Source organism: Zootoca vivipara, chromosome 8, assembly GCF_965207765.1.
Source record: "Zootoca vivipara chromosome 8, rZooViv2.hap1.1, whole genome shotgun sequence".
Classification (NCBI taxonomy): Eukaryota; Metazoa; Chordata; class Lepidosauria; order Squamata; family Lacertidae; genus Zootoca; species Zootoca vivipara.
The window spans coordinates 84,846,846-84,871,450 of record NC_142591.1 but is presented as its reverse complement, the minus strand read 5'-3'; the positions used below and the strand labels follow the sequence as shown (position 1 = coordinate 84,871,450).

The following is a 24,605-nucleotide window of genomic DNA, read 5'->3' as shown; positions in this document are numbered from 1 at the left end:
ATTTGTCACAATGGAGCAGACCAGATATTGCTTTTGCAGTCAATTTGCTCAGTAGAGAAGCATCGAAACCTAGCGTGCATGCTTGGAATGGCATTAAGAGAGTGCTTAGGTATTTGCAGGAGACCAAAGAGTATTGTTTGGAGATGTCAGCGCAAGGTGAGCCACAACTCACTTGTTTTGCAGATGCTGATTGGGCCAATCAGGAGGACAGGAAGTCAGTGACTGGTTTGGTAGTCAAGTTTGGAAATGCCCTGATTGGTTGGCGGTCGCGCAGGCAAAGCCTAATAGCAATGTCTTCCACGGAAGCCAAATTCTGTGCGTTGTCTGCGACATGCACTGAATTGGAGTACTACAGATGTTTGGTCCAGGAAATCTGGGGTGATTGTAGCCAGCCCATCACTGTTTGGGGCGACAATCAACCATCTTTGAGACTGGCGGAGTCTGGACAGTTCAAGGCCAGAACCAAACACTTAGACATCCGCTTCCGAAACGTATGTCAGAGCATACAGGTAGGCTTGGTAAAGTTGAGGTATTGTCCAAGCCAGGAGAACCTAGCAGATGGGTTCACAAAACCCTTGAGTTTCCAACGGCATGGGGAATTCTGTGAAGGTTTGGTTTTGGGGTAAGTTTGGATACCCGCTATCCCCAGTGTTCAGGTGAGAGGGGGTGTGATGAGTAACAAGTAACTAAAGAGTTAACTGTGTACTGTAGCACCTGACCACTGAGGAAGATCATGTTACAGAATGTACCAGAAGTGTTTCTGTATGTTGCAGTTGGTTTCGTTTCTGCCTGGGAGACGGTCGCAAGATGTCTGCGCTCTCACCAGGTTGTTTGTTATTTTCTCTCTAGAATAAACTTAAGTAGTTATTAGAACACTTTGGACTCTGTGTGTTCTTAAGAGGCTTTTTATCCAACGGCTATACAAGCTTTCGCTGTGTGAGAAGAAGAACTCTGCTGTGTGTGTGTTTTACTGCCAGCCCGGTTCTACGGAAGCAGAGAAGCGGAGAGGAAGCGCGCCGGGCGATAATCAGAGGCTCCTAATTGAGTCATAAACAACTCAACGGAGCCCTATACCCGTCACAGTGTCTCCAAAAATCTGAACGTATGGCAGCCCAATAAAACAATATTTTAGAGGCAAAGACAATCCCAGCATTAAACTGAGCTAGAAAAAAGAGCAGCTTTTTACGTGCAGTCTAATCATACGGCATCATTTTTCATCAGATTGGAGAACTGTACATCTGGGATTCCCCAAAGGTCATCCTGTCCAATACAGGAATTGCAGCTAAGGATCTGTGAAGGATCACCAGGGACCCACAGTGTTTGATAGGTCTTATTCCCGTGGAAAAGAGAGGGCTGGTGTCTAGGGAAGGCGGAACCACTTCAGATGAGAAACATTTTTAAAGAAAGAGGTGACCTAGGAACTAAGAGGAGAATTTTCATTAAGACATCAACCTGGAGAAGTGAAAGAGCAATTCTGTGTGATGGGCTTGTGCATCTCTAGGCATGTTTGCTTAGAAGTAAGTCCCGCTGCGTTCCTCGGTCCCTGAACCTGCCCACCTAGCAGTTCGGAAGCACGTCAAAGTGGAAGTAGATAAACAGGTACCGCTCCGGTAGGAAGGTAAACGCCGTTTCCGTGCGCTGCTCTGGTTTCGCCAGAAGCGGCTTAGTCATGCTGGCCACATGACCCGGAAAAACTGCGGACAAACGTCAGCTCCCTCGGCCAGTAAAGCGAGATGAGCGCCGCAACCCCAGAGTCATTCGCGACTGGACTTAATGGCCAGAGGTCCTTTTAAATATGTATACAATTGCAACCTAAATATTGCTTGTCTTGATGCAATCAAAACCACTCCAAGAGGAAATAATAAGCAAATGCAAACTCTTCCAACCCAAGGTCAGCTCCCATTTGTTTCTTCTCTGCTTTTGAGTTTTTGAGCAAATTTCCTTTAAAAGCTATTGCTTTTTTAATGTCACCCTGCCTCCTTTCCTGCAACACATCTCTGAATGATGGGTTTCCCCCAGCATGCTTTGGGGCTTGACCCTTTACTTCCAATGAGAAGAAAAGCACAAGTTTCCAACTGACTTCTCAGAAAGGGGTGTCTCCCTATAGGAGGAGGAGGAAAGGGAGGACCTTTTTCTGGTCCTTGCAAGAGCCTCTACCTGGCTGAGGTGCACATCTCAACAGGTGGGTGCAATTCAGTTTTGACTTTGGACAGCTTTTAAGATGGTTTGCAGAAGCAAGAAAGAAGGCAGTAAGAGGAGGAAAAAGGCCTTTACCTTCTTTTTCTAACTAACTATGCACAACACTTTCTGTGATGTGTACATATTAGTATATAAAGGAATTATTTTTCCATCCTAATCTTTAAAATTTCTGCAAATTCAGTCCTCTCCTAAAATAGGTTTGGTTGCTGAAAAATCCCTTCTCAGGTTTTTGGGTTAAGGGATGTTTGAGCCATTTAATGTATTTATATGTATATATGATTTATGTATATTAAAAGATGAAGTTAATGGCTATCGTTATTGATAAGCCCCTATACAGTCTGTAAAGACTCAGGGTGAACAATAATCCCATGGTTTTGGAACAAGAAATACGTTAGCAACACATCCTAGAAGCACAGTGTTCTTCATGCCTTGTTTCCATGCCCAGATTCAGTCAGTCGGTGCAGGGTTTCATCCTGCACCACTGCAGCCTGCAGAGAGATGTGTTTGCGGCATATGATTTGGCGAAGTTCATGCTCAGCTGGTTCACGTGTAGATGCTCATCGCTAGGAGCCAACAGTGTTGCGCAACAACTTGCCGTATGTCAACAAGCAATCAAAGATCTTGATGTCCCTTCCATGATTTTCAGTGTGGCCAGTTCATGCACCCGGCTGGTTTATCCTCAAGTGAGACACGGGTGGTGCTGTGGTCTAAACCACTGAGCCTCTTGGGCTTGCCAATAAAAAGGTTGGCAGTTCGAATCCCTGCGATGGAGTGAGCTCCCATTGCTCTGTCCCAGCTCCTGCCAACCTAGCAGTTCGAAAGCACACCAGTGCAAGTAGATAAATAGGTCTCGCTGCGGCGTGAAGGTAAATGGTGTTTCAGTGCACTCTGGTTTCCGTCATGGTGTTCCGTTGCGCCAGAAGCGGTTCAATCATGCTGGTCACATGACCCAGAAAGCTGTCTGTGGACAAATGTTGGCTCTCTCGGCCTGAAAGTGAGATGAGCGCCGCAACCCCATAGTCACCTTTGACCAGACTTAACTGTCCAGGGTGCTGGAGGAGACTCTTGAGAGTCCCATGGACTGCAAGAAGATCAAACCTATCCATTCTTAAGGAAATCAGCCCTGAGTGCTCACTGGAAGGACAGATCGTGAAGCTGAGGCTCCAATACTTTGGACACCTCATGAGAAGAGATGACTCCCTGGAAAAGACCCTGATGTTGGGAAAGATTGAGGGCACAAGGAGAAGGGGACGACAGAGGACGAGGTGGTTGGACAGTGTTCTCGAAGCTACGAACATGAGTTTGACCAAACTGCGGGAGGCAGTGCAAGACAGGAGTGCCTGGCGTGCTATGGTCCATGGGGTCACGAAGAGTCGGACACGACTAAATGACTAAACGACTAAACGACAACAAACTGTCCAGGGATCCATTACCTTTACCTTTACTTCAAGTGTTGAGAAATCAGCTAATGGGGCAGGACAGGGACAGAGAAGCTGTCCTACAGACCCTACTGTACTTGACCATTGATCATGGGGTTGGGGTTGGTGGGAGTTTGAGCCCAACGAGATCCGGAGGCCCACAGCTTCCCCATTTCTGGGACAGAAGTGAGACAGGTCAACCCACAACCACCATCCTTCGGAGCTGGCCTGCATGTCCGATTGATGGCACCATCCCTCCTGAGCCGTTGAAGGCAGAAGGGACATCTCTTTCCTCCTTGTGTGTGCAGAGAGAGAGAGAGAGAGAGAGAGAGAGAGAGAGAGAGAGAGAGAGAGAGAGACGGTGTTTGCATTGACATACCAGCAAGAGGTGCAATGTAAGGGCATAGGAAGTTGTCTCATACTGAGTCGGACCATTGGATATTCAGAAGCCATTTTCTGCTATTCCTATATTATAAGCATTTGCACAACCATCCGGAAGAATTGGAAGGCCAATTGTTTTTAATAGTCCTTCCTGCCATCCATGCACTGTTGGCAATTTGTTGCCCTGAAAGAACCAGCGTCCATAATTCTTTGGTGCCTAATCACCTGGTGGCGATCCTTCTGCGACACAGGCAACCAGACAAGCCCAAGAATGGTTTAAATACACAAGGAACTATTTAGATCATGCTGGCCTTAGACCTGGTCATAGCAACAGAATTTAGGGTTATTTATTCAGGGCCATATGCATTGTTCCTCTTCTGCTGGCCCAAGTGGTTTGCGCTTTTGCAAAGGGACTTTCCCCTTCAGCCACTGCACCCTCGAAATCAGCTCTGGAAAGTGGGGGAACCTCTGGGGAAGATTGAGAGGGGTGCAGGGAGGAGGGGGGGAAAACAAGTGCTGCTCCCTAGAGCTTTGGGTATAATCCTGATTTCTTCTTCTTCTGGGGTGTGGGGAAAGGGGCATTAGAAGCAGCAGCAAAATGTCTAGGAACAATAGCTTAATGGTGTAACCACAGGCTGTCTTATGTCATAGTGGCTTAGCTGGGAGAGCAAAAGCGATTGGTTTAGCCAGCTGCCGATGTCACAGGGCTCTCCCCCAATCCCATTTGAGATTGGGCAATGGTAGAGCCAATAACTTCTGAAAGGTTGGAAAGCGGACACATTTATCAAGTTGAGGGCCTTGATGATGTAAGTATCTTCCCAGCGCATGATGGACGAAGCCACTGTTAGCGTGTGATCAGATCATATGAGCAGAGCATTTTCAAGGCAGTGGGGTGGAGAGCAGGGACGGCTCTCGTTCTATCTCATGCCTTCCCCCCCCTTGTTTCTTGCAGATGTGAGTTTGCAAAATGACCAATTGGGAACAGCCAGATGTGCAGACGATGGAGGATGCTAAGGATGCTTTGATCACGGAGGCGCTGGAAGGTAGCAGCTACAGGTGATGATGCTCTCTGCTAGCGATGCTGCGCTTCCACCTGCAGCTGTGCGGAATGCGCAAACTGGGAAGGTGGGGTGCGCCGTGAAAGGCGAAACAGGGTTCAGTGTATCAGCATCAGGCCGTGCTCTGAAAACAACCGTAGGCCGCTGGAAGTTTGGATGGGAGCCCTCTGGCCTATAACCTGGCCTGCTTTCTTCAAGCAGGGTGATGTGGGAGAACAATCTGGCTTTGAAAGTAAGAGGGGTATAGGGCCAGGCTGTGGAACAGCCCAACTTGGGGGTCTGGGGTGAGAGAGACGGTGGTGGTGGGGAGTCTGCAGGAAGGTATTTATGGTGGGTGTCCCTATTGGCAGCACAGGTGAAGAGCATTATTTCTGCCTCCAAATCCTGTTTTCATAGAATTATAGAGTTAGATGGGGCCATGAGGCTCATCTAGTCCAGCCCCTGGACTAGAAAATATTTTTTATCCAATGTGGGATTCGAACCCACAACCCTGAGATTTAAGAGTCTCTTACTCTACTGACTGGCCTCTTCTCCTTAATCTTATTTTGTGTACTCCCCCCCCTCCAAAGGAATAAGAAGCGGAATCTCATATCAAAGGTATCCAAAAGGCTGAAGAAACAAAGGGGAGAAGTTTGCTCCAATGGGCAACAGAATATTCAGCATGATGAACAGGTGGGTGGATACTGAGACGCTTTGGACTACAACTCCCATCTGCCCCAGAATCTTATGGCCCGTGGGAGTTGTAATCCACAGGGCACCAGGTTAGCAAAGACCAAGTTAGATGGCTGCATTTCTCATGTGCGGGTGGATAAATGTTTCGGTTCTAATGAGAATTTTGTCAATTATTCAGTTTTGCAGTGTGAGATGGATTTGGTGTTCGTTTCACCCCTGCTGAATTCCCATTTGCACCTGTTTGCATTTTTTAGTCAACTTTTGGAGTCTGCTGCATCAGATCTGTAGCCTGGAATGAGTCTAGCGAATGGGATGAACTCAGAAAGTTATAGCATAATCACAAGAAGTAGAACTAGTGGCTTAGAAAAGCGGTTTCAAGTGAAACATCTATAAAAAGCAGCGTTTACCGAGTTCAATTTGAATATTCATCAGATAAAGCATAGGTGGCTAAGACTCAGCAGAAAACCTGATTGACGTTCATCCCAGTTCAGTGGTGAACAGCAGGTTTTCCCGGGGAAGGCAGTGGAGCAAAAGGAAAGCCTCTTGGATCCGCGCCTCGAATGCATGGAACTTTCAGGGGGAAAGGAAGTGTGAATGAGCCTTTGGAGCCCACAACATCTGGAAGGCAACAGGCTGGCTATCACGTGCACTAAGCAACTGTCTCACCGGACAATCCTGAGATGTTCTCGAAAACGAAAGCCGACAACCTCATTGCAGTGTTGTTGGGAGGGCAGAAGAGATCTGAGTTCACCCAGCAACTGGGGGCAATGCCCTGTTTGCGGGTATATTTGCCCATGCCCTGAGACATCTCTTGCACTGGTCTCTTGCAGTCTCGTGTCCTGGAAAAGCCAAGCGAGAAACTCCTCTTGAAGAAGAAGCCATTGCAGGAAAATACCATTTCCAGGTAAGAATGTAGTATTCATACCACAGCGTGGTATGTAAACATTTAAAGGATATAATCTGATTTGCGTTTCCTTAATAACACAATCCACAAATGGGTCATATTTCGTTATAACCCCTTCTTATTGATTTGCCTATAAAACTAGAGGTGTGTTTATTTATTTGTTTTTCCCAGGTCACCAGCCAGCACAAATGGTACACAAATATCCAGGGTGTTTTCTATTCTTCCATGTCCACAATACCATTTTATTGCAATGGGTGAGGCCTGCAGATTGAAAACCGCTGCCCTCATTACTGGCACAATTTCTGCGCCGTCTGTCTAGATTGGTTGTGGGAATGGGAGACGGTTATAATAATAATATATAATAATTTATTATGTGTACCCTGCCAATCCGGCTGGGTTTCCCCAGCCACTCTGGGCGGCTTCCAACAGAGATTAAAATACTGTACATTAAAACGTCACACATTAAAAACTTCCCTACCTGAAGATGTTTTCTAAATGTCAGGTAGTTGTTTATCTCTTTGACATCTGATGGGAGGGCGTTCCACAGGGCGGGCGCCACTACCGAGAAGGCCCTCTGCCTGGTTCCCTGTAACTTGGCTTCTCGCAGCAAGGGAATCGCCAGAAGGCCTTGGGAGCTGGACCTCAGTGTCCAGGCAGAATGATGGGGGTGGAGACGCTCCTTCAGGTATACTGGACCGAGGCCATTTAGCGATATCTGGGCTCGGTCGATTTCCACTTTTGATAACACCTTTTCTGGATTGGTTCGAGTTCTACTCTCCAGAGCAGGAGAAAACAATCTTGTTACATCTTCCATGTGACAGCCCTTGAGATATCTAAATAGGGCTCTCATATCTCCTCTCAGTCTCCTCTTTTCCAGGCTGAACCGCTCTGAGTTCTTCAGATGATATTAAAATACAAATTTTAATAATAACAATAACATACCCAGCTCCCTCAACCATTCCTCAAAAGGCTTGGTTTTGGCACCCTCAATCATCTTGGTTGCCCTCCAGCTTGTCAACATCCTTCTTAAATTTTGGTGCCCAGAACTTGGCACAGTATTCCAAGTGTGGTCTGACCAAGGCAGAATACAGTGGTACCTCTACTTACGAATTTAATGCGTTCTGAACGCACATTCGTAAGTCGAAAAAATTTGTAAGTTGAATCCCATAGGAATGCATTGGGAGAAAAAATTCGTAAGTAGAAAAAATCCTATCTAAACCGCATCCAAGATGGCGGACGGAGCTCCGTTCGTAAGTAGAAACATTCGTAAGTAGAGTTATTCATAAGTAGAGGTACCACTGTAGAGTAGGACTATTTCTCTTGACCTGGACACTAAACTTCTGTTGATGTAGCCAAAAACTGCATGTTTGTTTGTTTGTTTTGCTGTAGCATCACCCTGTTGATTCATGTTATACTTGTGGTCAACTAAGACCCCCTAGATCATTTTTGTTATCAAGGCCTGGGCTTGATACCAAAACCTCACTTTTCCATCCATCCCGTTTTTATATTCTCTTGTTTTGCTGAGAAGCAGACTGGAGAAGATTGCTGGGAATGACATCTCAAACCAGGAAGTGGAGATTGGAGGGAACAGTGTGAAGACAGAGAAGCTGAAATGTCATCAGGTATGTTACCCAAGATGAGATGTGATGTTGGGAAAATAACTGAATGTTAGCAGAGAAGTGCAATTATACTGCCAGCTAGCGCTAGGTATCTCTTGTAAGGTTTGCAAAGTCACCCATGTTTGGAAGCAAGTACACTTCTCAATGAACATTTGGGTGCTGTGATGCCTTACATATCTCTAATCAAAAGGGCTAGAAACTTGATTTTAAAGTGGACGAATGACTGAAAGCTGAGGACCCAAGTCACTTCAATCCTTCTATGAGGCTGTTGCTAAACTTTGCTTTGATATGTCAGACCATCTTCTTCCCAAAACTTTGCACATTCTGAAATGGCCATCTTCCATGAGAGGTCTGGAGGGTAGCAACACAAGAATGGGTCTTTTTTTGTGTTGGGGCCCCCCATCTGTGGAATGCTCTCCCCAGGGAGGCTCACCTGGGACCTTCACTGGTGAAAACCAGGCATTCAGTCAGGGGCGTAGCCAGGATCAAAATTAGGGGGGGCAAGGGGCGGGGGCAAGGGGCGGGAGGGGAGGGGACAGGCCACAGTGGAAATGTGGGTGGGGCCACGTGGCCTGCGCGTTGGGAGCGGGAGCCTGGGGCCGCCTTCTCCGAAGACCTGGGAGGCGCGGAGGAGGCAGCCACAGGCTCGCATTCCCTGCACGACTCTGGAGCTTCGCGCCGGGAGCGGGAGCCTGGGGCTGCCACACTGCGCCCCTCAGCCTTTGCTTCTAGGGGGGGCAATTGCCCCCTCCTGCCCCCCTGCCTACGCCCCTGCATTCAGTTGATTAATATTCTGTGACTTTTTTAATGTGTAGGAGGACGAAGGTTATTGGTTTGTTTTTGTTTTATTATGTATTATGTATTTTTCTGTTGTGAACCATCCTGGCATCAGAATCTTCAGATGAAGGGTGATATACAAATCTAAATAATAATAATAATAATAATAATAATAATAATAATAATAATAATGTTTTATTTCAGGGCGAGGCTGACTTCACCGCATCCAAAACTCCCTGGGAAGAGGAAGAGAGCTCATCAAAGTGAGTAAGCATTTTCTGTTTGTTCCGGGGCGTTTACACACTACGTGATTATCTGCAAGGGGTTGCTGGACGTATAAATGATGATCAGGCTTTGATGATAAATTATTGTTGTTGTTGTTGTTGTTGTTGTTGTTATTATTATTTTATTTCTGCCCTGCCCATCTGGCTGCGTTTTCCCAGCCACTCTGGGTGGCTTTCAACCACACTAAAAACATGATAAAACATCAAACATTAAAAACTTCCCTAAGCAGAGCTGCCTTCAGATGTTTTCTAAAAGTCTGGTAGTTGTTTATTTCCTTGACATCTGATGGGAGGACGTTCTACAGGGTGAAAAAGCTGTTATCACTGGATCAAGCCCATCAGTTCTTGTTGAATTCATTAAACTACATATTTTTAATTGGATTTTTTTGGGGGGGGGAGTGCAATTAATTGTTTCTGTTTTGAATTCTATTATTACCTTCCTCGGTGGTTTGGGCAGGACTTTCTCTTCTCAATAATACTCTGTATAGGGTAGGAAGCTGAACGCATTTAATGCTGCTTGAAATCCAGCTGTAAGGTGATGGGGCAGCAGTGGGGGGCGGGGGGTGGGGGACAGCAGACCCAAGGCCTGGGATTTATTGCAGATTAATCCAACTTTGGTTTTAATTAAATGGTTCCATCAGTTTTTAAAGCCTCTTTTCTGGTTTCCAGAGCCAGGCCTGTATTTAATGACCCATTTTTAAAGATCCGCAGCAAAGTTGTCTCTTTCCATGTGTGCTGGCAAAACTAGCAGCCTGCTTTGAGAGCACCAACCGGTGCGGCTTCAATAATAATAATAATAATAATAATAATAATAATAATAATAATGCTATATATTTTTTATATCGGCCCAGATTACAAGCAGCATTTAAGGGACCAGCAAGGTGCTTGTTTTTGACATCTATCTGTCCCAAGAGACAATGGAGTTCACCTCCAGGGGTGAATCATAGAATCATAGAATCGTAGAGTTGGAAGAGACTCCTCCTTTTTCCCTCCTCCATATGACATCCTTTCATATATTTGAACATGGCTATCATATCTCCCCTTAACCTTCTCTTCTCCAGGCTAAACATACCCAGCTCCCTAAGCCGTTCCTCATAAGGCATCGTTTCCAGGCCTTTGACCATTTTGGTTGCCCTCTTCTGGACACGTTCCAGCTTGTCAGCATCCTTCTTGAACTGTGGTGCCCAGAACTGGACACAGTACTCCAGGTGAGGTCTGACCAGAGCAGAATACAGTGGTACTATTACTTCCCTAGATCTAGACGCTATACTCCTATTGATGCAGCCCAGAATTGCATTGGCTTTTTTAGCTGCTGCTGCATCACACTGCTGACTCATGTCAAGTTTGTGGTCTACCAAGACTCCTAGATCCTTTTCACATGTACTGCTCTCAAGCCAGGAGTCACCCATCCTGTATTCGTGCCTTTAATTTTTTTTGCCCAAGTGTAGTACTTTACATTTCTCCTTGTTAAAATTCATCTTGTTTGCTTTGGCCCAGTTGTCTAATCTGTTAAGGTCATTTTGCCGTGTGATCCTGTCCTCTGGGGTATTAGCCAACCCTCCCAATTTGGTGTCATCTGCAAACTTGCTCAGTATGCCCTCAAGCCCATCATCCAAGTTATTGATAAAGATGTTGAATAAGACTGGGCCCAAGACAGAACCCTGTGGCACCCCACTAGTCACTTCTCTCCAGGATGAAGAGGAGCCATTGATGAGCACCCTTTGGGTTCAGTCAGTCAGCCAGTTACAAATCCACTGAATGGTAGCATTGTCTAGCCCACATTTTACCAGCTTCTTTACAAGAATATCATGGGGCACCTTGTCAAAGGCCTTGCTGAAATCAAGATAGGCTACATCCACAGCGTTCCCTTCATCTACCAGGCTTGTAATTCTGTCAAAAAATGAGATCAGATTAGTCTAACATGACTTATTTTTCAGAAACCCATGCTGACTTTAAGTAATCACAGAGTTTCTTTCTAGGTGCTCACAGACCGTTGCTTAATGATCTTAATGATTAGTGGGTGAAGTCAAACCACTCTGTTAGCAGCACTGAAGTGACCCCCCCCCCGGGGCACAAGCCTGGCCAGTGTGCATGGAGGTCTTGGGCTGCCCCCTCTTGATCCAAAGGAAAGCAGAGCAAGGCGTTTGGCACCAGCCTGGCTGCAGGAGTTGCTGGAAAGAGACACAAAAGGTGCCATCCAACTGCCTTAGGGACTCCACTTTAGACCTGTGGAGGGTTTACTCCTGAGCCTTTTCTTCTCCTGAAGATATCCCGCAAGGCAGCGGAGGTTTAGGGCCAGAGTTTTCCTTCTCCTAGATGGAGCACCTTCCCAGGTTGCCGAGCCCCACCTGCCCCCGATTTCCCTCTACAGCATGGGTGTAGACAGGGGGGGCAGGAGGGGGCAGCTGCCCCCCCCTAGAAGCAAAAAATTATTGTATTTTACAGACCATAACCAGCACTTTCCCCCTCCAAAAACTGAAGTGGAAAGGGCTTTGCTTTAGCAAGAGCAGCTCTCCACTTGCTGGGGGCGGGAACACAGCTGTAACAAAAACACATCAAATAAATAAAGCAAAGTGGCTACCAGTACTTAAGCAGTTAAGACAATGGAGCAGAATATCCCTTCAGGCAAGGTCCACCCTATTCACCCTATTGTTATTCAGTGGGAGTTGTTAATGAGCATTCAGGGATCGCATTAACAGTTCTATTGGCGATTTAATGAGGGTGCAGAGGATTCAATTTGACTAAGGTGGCCCTGCAAGGCTAAAAGGAAGTGAATAAGAAGGGGGGGGGGCTGTAGCTTTGATAGACACAGTGATGTTTATAAAAAGCAGTGGTGTTCCAGTCTGCCCCTCCTCCTGCATCTGTATACTGTAAATCAGGGGTGGCCAACTCCCAAGAGACTCTGATCTACTCACAGAGTTAAAAACTGGGAGTGATCTACCCCCTTTTGGGGGGTTCAGGTCAAAGCTGTTGAGTTTTTTTAAGGAAGGGAAGCCCTGTTTTGGGGGGTTTAGGTCAAACTTGTTGAGCTTCTTTTAGGAGGGAGGGAGGCCCATTTTTTTTTAGGGCTTCAGGTCATAGTTCAGCTTTTTTTAGGGAGGAGGAAAATTTTGGGTGAGCTTTTTTTAGGGGTGCCAGTGATCTAGCAGTGATCTACCACAGACATCCAGTGATCTCCTGGTAGATCACAATCTACCTGTTGGACATGCCTGCTGTAAATCAAGCAGAGAGAAAGCTGCTTACAAGGCTCCTGTACAGGTGTACCGGTATCTTCCTCTTGCTGCAGAGTTCTAGCATCACAGCATCACCCAGAGGCACCCACAAATGTGAGTTATCCCTCTCTCTATTTCTTCCTTCCTTTCCTCCCTCTTCCATCCTCAATAAAATACTGGGGGGGGGCAGATAAGCCCCACATAGAAAGCCCATCAACATGGGGGGGGGAGGGGAATGACTCTTTAAAATACAGTATTTACCAGTAATTGGGGGGGGGGGGAGGCACCTAGGCCTCTAGGAGTTGGCTGCTATGCCTAGGACAATTCAAGAAAGCAGAATGATGCATATGCTATGGTAATATATCAATGGAATCATGGAATTGTAGTCGGAAGGGACCACAAGGGTCATCTAGTCCAACCCCCTGCAATGCAGGAATTTTTCCCCAATGTGGGGCTTGAACCCACAACATGGTTGAAATATTATGCTGATATGCAGCAACGCCTCGGAGCCATCGAGACTGCGGCCCTGTCTTGCCTCGCCCTCGCCCGCCCTGCCACCCCCTCTCCCCTGCCCGACCCTCCCATCCTCTTGCTGCAGAGTTCCAGCTTCACAGCATCACCCAGAGGCACCCACAAATATGAGGTATCCCTCTCTCTATTATTCCTTCCTTCCCTCCCTCTTCTATCCTTAATAAAATACTGGGGGGGGGCAGATAAGCCCCACATAGAAAGCCCATCAACATGGGGGGGGGGGAATGACTCTTTAAAATACAGTATTTACCAGTAATTTTTTTTGGGGGGAGGCACCTAGGCCTCTAGGATTTGGCTGCTATGCCTAGGACAATTCAAGAAAGCAGAATGATGCATATGCTATGGTAATATATCAATGGAATCATAGAATTGTAGTCGGAAGGGACCACAAGGGTCATCTAGTCCAACCCCCTGCAATGCAGGATTTTTTCCCCAAGGTGGGGCTTGAACCCACGGCATGGTTGAAATATTATGCTGATATGCAGCAACGCCTCGGAGCTGTCGTGACTGCGGCCGTGCCTTCCCTCGCCCTCACCCGCCCTGCCACCCCCTCTCGCTTGCCCGACCCTCCCGTCCTCTTGCTGCAGAGTTCCAGCATCACAGCGTCACCCAGAGGCACCCACAAATATGAGTTATCCCTCTCTCTATTTCTTCCTTCCTTCCCTCCCTCTTCCATTCTTAATAAAATACGGGGGGGGGGCAGATAAGCCCCACATAGAAAGCCCATCAACATGGGGGGGATGACTCTTTCAAATACGGTATTTACTAGTAATTGGGGGAGGGGGGCACCTAGGCCTCTAGGAGTTGGCTGCTATGCCTAGGAGTAGGACAATTCAAGAAAGCAGAATGATGCATATGCTATGGCAATATATCAATAGAATCATAGAATTGTAGTTGGAAGGGACCACAAGGGTCATCTAGTCCAACCCCCTGCAATGCAGGAATTTTTTCCTAAGGTGGGGCTTGAACCCACAACATGGTTGAAATATTATGCTGATATGCAGCAACGCCTCGGAGCCATCGTGACTGCGGCGTGCCTTGCCTCGCCCTCGCCCACCCTGTCACCCCCTCTCGCCTGCCCGACCCTCCCGTCCTCTCCAGCCAAGCAGGGTAGCCCCGCCCACGTTCCCACTTTGTGGCCCCGCCCCTGAATGACCATGGCTTGCCCCCCCCCCCAGTTTTGATCCTGGCTACGCCCCTGCTCTACAGCAGGTGCAGAAACCACCTTCTTGACCGCTGGGAACCCGCTACTGACGTCGTCCGCTCAATCCGACGGAGGGATGCAGGAAGATGCTGCTGGAAATGGGTTTAAAATGTGTGGAATTCTGCTTGGAAAAAAGCTGGGGAGGGGTGGGAGCTCTGGGCTGACCCGCAGGGCTGCTTCCTGGGTCCAGAGGTGTCCCTTCTGGGGCCACATATGAAGAGATTCTGATGAAATCAGATAAAGGATGGAAATTGAGGCCATATGATGAAATTAAAGAAGCTTTAACAGGGTGGTTGCAGTACCACCAAGTAAATTATGTGTTTTCAAAAGATTAAAAAGTAGGTTTTGATGAAAAAAGGTCTAAATTTTAGATAGAATTGTTGGAAGGCAGAGTGAAATTGCTGTCAAAAATGTATAACTTTTTGTTAGAATGGTATACTAAAGATGAAATGACTAAGGAGGTGATGATAAAATGGGCAAAAGATTTTGGGCATAATACTGAATGTGATGCGTGGTTGAAACTTTGGAATGAAACGATGAAATTTACTGCATGTACCGCCTTGAAAGAAAATGTTATGAAAACGATGTATAGATGGTACTTAACACCAGTAAAATTAGCTAAGATGTATAGGACAAGTAGTAAAGTATGCTGGAAATGTAAAGACAAAGATGGACAATTTTATCACATGTGGTGGACATGCGAGACAGTAAAAAGATTTTGGGAAAATTCATACAATGAGTTGAAAAAGATATTTAAGTACGCTTTCACCAAAAAACCCGAGGCGTTCTTATTGGGATTAATGGGCGATGAGATTGCTAAGGGGGATCAGAGACTATTTATGTATGCCACAACCGCGGCGAGAACTTTATTAGCCCCAAAGTGGAAAACACAGGATGTACCGACTATTGAGGAGTGGCAGACAAAAATGATGGACTATGCTGAAGTTTAAAGACACTTGCAGGACTGAAATAAATCCTATGAAATGGGACTGAGTTTGCAAAAAACCCTGCAAGATAAGAGTGAAATAATAAAGCTGTATGAAGGGAGGGAGGGAAGTCATAGCTCGGCAGAGCGAAAGGAGATTAGATGAGGAATATATGAGGTAAATAATAAGTTTTATTTCTGTGTATATTTATGTGTATGTGTGTTTTATGTTTTGTTTAATTGGAAAATTGAATAAAAAATTATTATAAAAAAACACACCAGAGGTGTCCCTTCTGAGTGACCGCAAGGGCCTCCGCGTCAGCCATTCCGCAGCGGGATGGACGGAACAAAGCGGGCCGGAAGTCAGCTTGGCCCAAAGGGCAGGGATGCCACGGTTGCTAGGCAACCACTGTGCTCTCCTTTCTCCCACCATCACTCTGGCTCTGACTCCGCCAGCGAGGGCTCCTTGTTAGAAAATGGAGTCGGTCCCGCTTCACGCTTCCCCAGTGGCAAGTATCGCCAAAGGGGATGTGGGCATCTGGGCATCCCGGCTGGTGCTCCCTTGCCCCAAAATCCAGATTTGCTGGTGGCAAAATTGCCCTTTGCCAGCCTGGCAATCTCCAGGCCTTTCGTACTACAACTCCCATGCGAGTTGTCGTCTGAAACCTCTGGAGGGCACCAGGTTGGGCAAGGCTGCCCCCCCCGGCCTGGTATGAAATCTTTTTGTGTGTTGTCTCAAAACCTTTCTTCTGTTAAACTGTAGATTGTGTAATGGTACTGAAACGTACCTAGCGCCGTGTCTTAAAGGGGGCAACCTTGGGTTTTTCTCTTTTTCCAGAGGCCCGGAGAGTGCCATGGACTTTGTGACAGAGGGTAACAGCCACGGCGTTCCTCATCTGAGGTAAAGTTGTGATGAGGGATTTCGGGAGCAAGCTCAGAGAGAGGGGCACACAGAGGATGCCACAATGCTCGCCCCAAAAAATTACATACGCACTTAGAAAGAGCAACACTTTTTTTAAAAAAGTGCTTTGTGCACATGTAGCAAAGGAGAGGAGGTGGGGAGGAAATCACTTAATAGATTTATTAAGCCCAAGGAGAGTGCAAGTTTTGGATTTGAAAAGACATCTCTCTTGGACCTGTTGTGCTTAGGGGAAATAAATGAGAGCAGGGATTGGAGCCTAATGCGTTAAACTTTGGTGCCCTGTTTACTACCGTGTTTCTCATATTTTAAGGCATCCCTACAAAATACGGCATGGCAGGATTTTCCTGAGGTGGAAAAATATAAGGCATACCTCGAAAATAAGCCGTACCGGGTGGTGGGAGCAGGTCTGTGGCAAAGAAGGGTTGCTGCTGCCGCGTTAACCCCCGGGACCTGGCTGCAGCCTCAGCGCATGCAGCCCCAGAACCCGGCTGCAGCCTTTGCGTGCAGACACCCAGCACCTGGCTGCAGCCTCTGCGCGCAGCGCGCAGCCCCAGCACCTGGCTGCAGCCTTTGACTGCCGCGCGTGCAGCCCCAGAACCCGGCTGCAGCCTTTGCGCACCGCGCGCGCAGCCCCAGGACCCGGCTGTAGCCTCAGCGCGCAGCACGCGCAGCCCCAAGACCCGGCTGCAGCCTTTGCGCACCGCGCGCGGACACCCGGGGACCAGCTGTAGCCTCAGCGTGCAGCATGCGCAGCCCCAAGACCCGGCTGCAGCCTTTGCGCGCCGCGCACGGACACCCGGGGACCGGTTGTAGCCTCAGCGTGCAGCATGCGCAGCCCCAAGACCCGGCTGCAGCCTCAGCGCGCAGCACGCGCAGCCCCAAGACCCGGCTGCAGCTTTTGCGCACCGCGCGCGGACACCCGGGACCCGGCTGTAGCCTCAGTGCGCAGTGCGCGCAGCCCCAAGACCCGGCTGCAGCCTTTGCGCACAGCGCGCGGACACCCGGGACCCGGCTGTAGCCTCAGCGCACAGCCCCAGGACCCGGCTGCAGCCTTTGCGCGTGGACACCCGGGACCTGGTTGCAGCCTCAGCGCGCGCAGCCCCAAGACCCGGCTGCAGCCTTTGACTGCCGCGCGCGAAGACCCGGTGGGAGCAGGTCTGTGGTCTGTACAGATACCGGTACCGGTACTTAATGAAAAAATAAGACATCCCTTGAAAATAAGCCATGGTGTGTTTTTTTCAGGAAAAAATAAATATAAGACGTGTCTTATAATATGAGAAACACGGTACATCATGCTAACTTCCTTTTTTTTTGTTATTCATTTTTATTTGGTTTTCCCCACTAATGTTTACGTTCAAAATCACAAATAAAACAAACACACAAGATTCTCTCAAATCATTAGATTTCCCTCCACCTCCCCATGGGTTCCCTACTTTTCCTTTTCTGCTGCATATTTTTAGAGACTCCAATTATTTGATTATCTGTTATATCCAAAGTCTTTGTTACAAGTGTTATTTAAGTTATTTAAGTACAAGTTACTTCAGTTATTTAAGTAAGAGTTCAATTGTTTACAGTGGTTTCCCAAATATCACATAAATTCCGCCCATTCTTTGCTGAAGTTTTGATCTTCCCATTTTCTGATTTTCCGGGTCATTTTTGCCATCTCTGCGTAGTCCATCAACTTGGTCTGCCATTCCTCTCTGGGTAGGGACATTACAACACTAACTTCCGGTGGAAGAGCTTTCAGGTATGTTGAAGGGGTTGCCTGCCTAGCAAGACCCTCACAGGGAGATTCAGCACAGAATCATAGAATTGCAGAGTAGGAAGGGACCCTGAGGGTCATCCAGTCCAACCCCCTGCAACGTAGGGATCTCAACTAAGGCAGGCTGGTTTAACCATCGCCTCTGCTGTGCTTGCATTTCAGAGAAGAGCCCTTGGCCAAGAAAGTTAGGCTGGGAGCAGAGGAACCCGCAACCAGGGACGAAAATAAGGCAGTGAGTAGCATGGGGTTTTCTACAACATTTCACACCTAAGCTGCTTTACTATGCCAGAATGTAGCAGGGGTCTTGCAGGTCAAACCAAAGGTCCATCTAGTCCAGCAGGGCTTGGAAACAGGAGCTGCCCAGCATTTTTGGGGGGCAGCAACTGGCATTCAGAGGTATACTGCCTCTGTTTGTGGAGGCTCCTTAATAACCATCAGTGGTAGATCCCTCAGCTCCATGAGATGAGCTTTTGACTAACACCGGTCTTTTCTTTTGAATAACATTTTTATTAGGTTTTCTAAATGAGGATCATAGGGATAATACAACGATACAAATGAATAGACCAAGTCTTCTCACGCCATTTGTATATCACAAAAACAGCACAATAAATCTGCAGGAGTGACTAATACATTTTAGGGCTGGGTGATATATCGACATATCGTCCAAAACTGGTTTGAAGTCCATATCGTGATATCGGTTTCATCATTTTTGACCTGGTGATATGTTGCGAATCATGATGCATGTGTGCTATGCAAAAATCACGATGCGGGAAAAACCGTGAAGCCAGCCGATGCCTCCGCATACCTCCATCCTTATTTCGGACATCGTGATATATCGCCATATCACGATGTTTAGCTGGTGATATACGTCACGAAGTTGAAAACCGGATATCGCCCAGCAAAGTAATTATGCACTGTGTGAAAAAGGACTTTCTAATGCAGTCGTACCTTGGTTGTTGAATGCCTTGGTACTCGGATGTTTTGGCTTTGCGAACGTTTTTCGGAAGCCGAACGTCCTTCGCGGCTTCCGATTGAGTGCAGGAAGCTCCTGCAGCCAATCGGAAGCTGCGCCTTGGTTTTTGAACCGTTTTGGGAGTCGAACAGACCCACGGAACGGATTAAGTTTGACAACCAAGGTACGACTGTATACACCTTGCGTTGCATTGAGGTTTTGGGAGAGAAGGAGCAAACTATCTCCCTAGCTGCTGTCTCCAAACTGCATGATTTTTAAACACTTGCCTGAATGCTTCCAAGCCTACCTTTGAGGCCCTAAGTTCCAGAAAAGCATGTTTGTGTGTTTTAACTGTAAAGAGATGAGAATCTCAAGGAGGCCAATTTTCCTTCCCGATTCTTGTTGTGGTGCAATCATAGGACATCCACACGGCTTTTCTTGTGGCAAACTCTTTCCCCGCTTTTCGTTTTGGACAGGTCATAAGGCGGCAAGTGGAGAACACGCCGCTCTGCTTGGAAACAGGCAGCACCTCAGCAGAGGAAAGAAGGAGGAGGAGGAGGAGGAAGAAAGTCTCTGTTGTGAAAGCGGAGACGGAGGAGGTGGGAGAGAGTCCAGGAAGCCGCAGCAAAGCGAGGGCTCCAGAGCAGGAGAACTTGAACAGAGCGAAGGGTGTGGAGAAAAAGGTGGAGAGGGACAAGGAGGAAGGAGAGGACGCAGAAGAAAGAGAGAAGAGCGAGGTGAAGACTGAGCAAGAGTTGGATAGAAAGACTGAGGTGCAAAAAGAGGGTGTCGGGGAGGCCAGGAGGAATAAGGTCAAGGGGGAAGAGGCCTCGGAGGACGGCATGAGTGGGAAAAAGGCCAATAAAGGCCGGAAAAAATGTGCCACCTCCAAACCTGGGGGTCTGGGAGGCTCCCGGAAGAGGAAAGCGAAGGAGGAGGATGGAGGCACGAGGAAGAAAAGGAAGAAGGAGGAGGAATGCGGGAAAGAGGACAAGTGGAAGTGGTACGTGCTGCGTTCGGGTTGGGGTCTTTGCCAATATTATTTTTGAAATGGATTTTCTAAATTTCAACCCAATTATGCAAATTATTTCCAAATTGGTTCAATTTTGTTTAGGTGACTTCTTGATGCATCCTTGATTTCTGATGTTAATTGTGTTTGCAGATGCTTATCTACTTCTGGTTACTTTCCATTTGGCAAAAACGATCGCTCAGTCATCAGCTGCACGCTTACTGAGTTCTATTCGCATTATGATGGTGGGACGTGGGTGGCGCTGTGGTCTAAACCACTGAGCCTCTTGGGCTTGCCAGTGGGAAGGTTGGTGGTTCGAATCCTTGTGACGAGGTGAGCTCCCATTGCTCTGTCCCAGCTCCTGCCAACTTAGCAGTTCGAAAGCATGCGAGTGCAAGTAGATAAATAGGTACCGCCGCAGAGGGACGATAAACAGTGTTTCTGTGTGCTTTGGCACTTGTCACAGTTCTCTGTACGCCAGTAATGGTTTAGTCCTGCTGGCCACATGACCCGGAAAGCTCTTTGTGGACAAATGCTGGCTCCCTCGGCCTAAAAGCGAGATGAGCGCCACAACCCTATAGTCGCTTTTGACTGGACTTAACTGTCCAGGGGTCCTTTATCTATTTGTGTTATTGCATTACAGTATTTAACCTTTTTGTAAAACATCAAGCGATGATCCAGTAGTTCTTTTCTTTCCCGTCTTTGTGTATCGGGAGTCTGATTCCAATTGCTGACTTCTTTGGCCTCGTGGGTCCGCCGCTGCTGATCTCTTCCTCTGATTTCCAACGATGACCTTGGGTGGCATCAGGCTGGGGTCTGAGAGAGGCCAAGGAAGCTGCTGTAAAGGGATGGGTCGGTTGGGAAAGGCTCAGGAAAGGGCAGCCCAAGCAATCGAGGGGATGGAACGGCTCCCCAATGAAGAAAGGTTATGCCGTTTCGGAATTTTTAACTTGGAGAAAAAGCGAGTGAGAGGCAATAAAGGTAAAGGGACCCCTGACCGTTAGGCCCAGTTGCGGACGACTCTGGGGTTGTGGCGCTCATCTCACTTTACGGGCCAAGGGAGCCGGCGTACAGCTTCCAGGTCATGTGGCCAGCATGATTAAGCTGCTTCTGGTGAACCAGAGCAGTGCACGGAAATGCCGTTTACCTTCCCGCCGGAGCAGTACCTATTTATCTACTTGCACTTTGACATGCTTTCGAACTGCTAGGTTGGCAGGAGCAGGGACCAAGCAACGGGAGCTCACTCCGTCGCGGGGATTCGAACCACCGACCTTCTGGTCGGCAAGCCCTAGGCTCTGTGGTTTAACCCACAGCGCCACCCGCATATAGATGTTTATAAACTGATACATGGCCTGAAGAGAACGGATAGAAAAGTTTCTCTCTCTCTCGAACTCATGGAGATGCAATGAATGTCGAGCAATTCAGGACAGATGATAGAAAGTGCTTCTTCAGCAATGCTTCAGAATCCCAGTTGCTGGAAACCACAGCAAGAGGGGAGAGATGCTCTTGTGTTCGAATCCTGCTTCCAGGTTTCCCATCTGGTTGGCCCCTGTGAGAACAGGATGCTGGACTAGGTGGGACATTGGCCTGATCCAGTAGATCTCTTCTTAGGTTCTTATGAGAGATGGGTATTTGGGGAGCAAGGGGTGCATTTGGGTGCTAACATTTGGCCGGACAGGATGTGGGGTGGTTTAGTGAGTCCTGGCTTGCTGGGCTCTGGGAGAGATGGGATAGGCTGCCGGGGGGGGGGGGGGAGGCAGGCTTTAGAAAAGTTTCATTCAAACTTAGTTATAAAAGCTGCTGTGATTGTTGCCGTTTGAGAAGCTCGACTCCTCCGCCAGATCCCACAAGTGAGGAAGCAGAAAGGATGGGGGGGGGAGAACATTTCTGGAGGACGGCCTGCTATCCTTGAATATCCTCAAAGTCATCCTTCTCGTTGGTCCTCCAAACCACACATGCTCAGAGGTATGCTTGGTACTGGAGAGAAGCTGCAGAGTTTCCTTAGCTGCAGAGTTGTATTTTGCATGTGTATGTATTGGATATGTGCAGCCAGCCTTATTTTCATGGACGCACTGCATTTTTTTATGTTCAAACATACAAATAAAAGATAAAGTTAAAGGGGCCCCTGACCATCAGGTCCAGTCGTGTCTGACTCTGGAGTTGCGGCGCTCATCTCGCTCTATAGCCCGAGGGAGCTGGCGTTTGTCCTCAGACAGCTTCCGGGTCATGTGGCCAGCATGACAAAGCCGCTTCTGGTGAACGAGAGCAGCGCACAGAAACACTGTTTACCTTCCCGCCGGAGCGGTCCCTATTTATCTACTTGCACTTTGACGTGCTTTCGAACTGCTAGGTTGGCAGGAGCTGGGACCGAGCAACAAGAGCTCACCCCGTTGCAGGGATTCGAACTGCCGACCTTCTGATCAGCAAGCCCTAGGCTCTGTGGTTTAACCCACAGCATATACATAATTAACTAATATATCCAGTGATAGCTTCTTGGGGGGGGGGGGGGAGAAATCAAATATTATAAAAAAATTAAAAACTATACATCTTCATGTTTTCAAAAAGAAAAGAAAAAAGAGAAAAATAAAGAAAAAGACAAGACTAAGACAATAACAAAAACAAATTTTGCATATGTATTTTCTATTAGATACTAATTGACATGATTTAGTCCTATAGTAGCCATTTCTCATAAGTAATACCTTTCCACATGGAATGAACCTCCTTATGTATTTTACTTGTTATAGACTTCCATCTACCTTGTAACGGTTCATTTTACCTTTCAAAAAGAGAAATTCCCCTTTATTTTGCTTTTATCCTCATCTTGTTATGAGGAAGCAATGTATCCCTATTTACAGAATTTTTCAAGGCACAACCAAATCTTAGTAGTGGGAACTTGTTTCATTAAGTACTGAATTCTTAGCTTTCCTGTTGAATGCATGTAGTATTTTTCTGGAATTCTTGTTAGGATGCGCAACAAAGCTTTGAGTCAGTCCTTCTCATATCTCTCTCTCCCCCGGCCTCTGTAAAACTGAACTGGCATTGCTGATATCTTAGAAAGCCAGTATTTGATTTTAGAGTTATTCCACTTCTAGGTTTTTTATCAATAATGCTCACAGATCTAGGGCTCTCAAGGCAACAGCAACAGTTGGTTGGCCCTGCATCTCTGAGCAAAGAATCAACAAAGCTTTTCCATGTTCTATATACTGTGCCTTAAATCTATTTACCCACTAGGTGTCAGCATTGTTGTTGTTGTTGTTTAGTCGTTTAGTCGTGTCCGATTCTTCGTGACCCCATGGACCATAGCACGCCAGGCACTCCTGTCTTGCACTGCCTCCCGCAGTTTGGTCAAACTCATGTTCGTAGCTTCGAGAACACTGTCCAACCATCTTGTCCTCTGTCGCCCCCTTCTCCTTGTGCCCTCCATCTTTCCCAACATCAGGGTCTTTTCCAAGGATTCTTCTCTTCTCATGAGGTGGCCAAAGTATTGGAGCCTCAGCTTCACGATCTGTCCTTCCAGGGAGCACTCAGGGCTGATTTCCTTAAGAATGGATAGGTTTGATCTTCTTGCAGTCCATGGGACTCTGAAGAGTCTCCTCCAGCACCATAATTCAAAAGCATCAATTCTTTGGCGATCAGCCTTCTTTATGGTCCAGCTCTCACTAGGTGTCAGCATAAAGCATTCATTTTCATGTTCTCAGATGTCACAGAAGTACATAAGTTGTCTCACAGTCAGCATCTTGAATCATCATCGAATTGTAGAGTTGGAAGGGTCCCCAAAGGTCCTCTATCCTAACCCCCTGCAATGCAGGAATCCTAAAGAATCCCTGACAGATGGCCATCCAGCCTCTGCTTAAAAACCTCCAAGGAAGAAGAGCCCACCTCTTTCCACTGTCAAATAGCTCTTACATTCAGATAGTTCTTCCGAATGTTTAGTCAGAATCTCCTTTCTTGGAATTTTAATCCATCAGTTTGGGTCCTGTCCTCTGGAGGAGGAGAAAACAAGTTTACTTCATCTTAATTTCAGGGTTGTGCGTTCAAGCCCCATGTTGGGCAAAAGATTCCTGCATTATGGGGGGGGGTTGGAATAGTTGACCCTTGGGGGTCCCTTCCAACTCTGTGAGTCTATTATCATCAAACATTTATAGTTTTAGATCTAGAAGTTTGGATTGATTGATTGATAGGCTGGGGCTGAAATCCTACGGGCACTTACTTGAGAGTAGTACGCCCTTTTGGACCCAGGGGGACTTACTTCTGAGTAAGCTTCCAACAATGTCAGTTGCTCGTACTTGCTAAGATTACGTAGTACGTCAGGAAAATTCACGGCAACGCGGTGTAAAAAGCAGCAGAAGCAGCTCAAAACCAAATGCTTTAAATCACTTTTTTGGGGTTAGGTTCCTCCCCCCCCCAATAACCCTAGCTAGGACCCAACTTTTGTTGAGATCGGGTCACTTACTTAAATACTATTAATGCAAGATTTCTCAAATGTTTCCTTCTGAAAACAAGCAAAACAAAACAAAAACCTATAAAGGCAATTGCCACAATTGTCTTCAATAACATACAAACCAACTTAATTAAAAACTTCTTCCCTCCCATTTTTTTAAAAGAAAGAGTAAGAAATGAAACTGTCATTTCCCGCATATTAAATACAGGAGGGGAGCGATGGGAGAGTTGTAGTCCAAAAACATCTGCAGAGCATCTGCTTGGAGAAGGCTGGGCCACCCATTTCCCACCAAAAACCTCCCAAACGAGCAAGAACCCCCTAATGTTGGTCCTGTC

General features: G+C 47.2%; 1 protein-coding gene across 3 annotated transcripts in view; it reads left to right on the top strand.

Annotated features, from left to right (window-relative positions):
- The window catches only part of TOP1MT (DNA topoisomerase I mitochondrial), a 53,782-nt gene that overhangs the window by 3,848 nt on the left and 25,329 nt on the right, over positions 1-24,605 (top strand). For 2 of the 3 annotated variants that reach the window (XM_088676059.1, XM_060277559.2), the window contains exons 2-9: positions 4,951-5,054; positions 5,626-5,728; positions 6,559-6,632; positions 8,161-8,254; positions 9,233-9,291; positions 16,023-16,085; positions 18,031-18,100; positions 19,297-19,823. In XM_088676059.1, the coding sequence (XP_088532185.1) occupies positions 4,966-5,054; positions 5,626-5,728; positions 6,559-6,632; positions 8,161-8,254; positions 9,233-9,291; positions 16,023-16,085; positions 18,031-18,100; positions 19,297-19,823 (1,079 nt within the window). In that variant the 5' untranslated portion in view covers positions 4,951-4,965. The remainder of the gene's footprint in view (positions 1-4,950; positions 5,055-5,625; positions 5,729-6,558; positions 6,633-8,160; positions 8,255-9,232; positions 9,292-16,022; positions 16,086-18,030; positions 18,101-19,296; positions 19,824-24,605) is intronic. The other variant, XM_088676058.1, reaches the window with a different exon arrangement.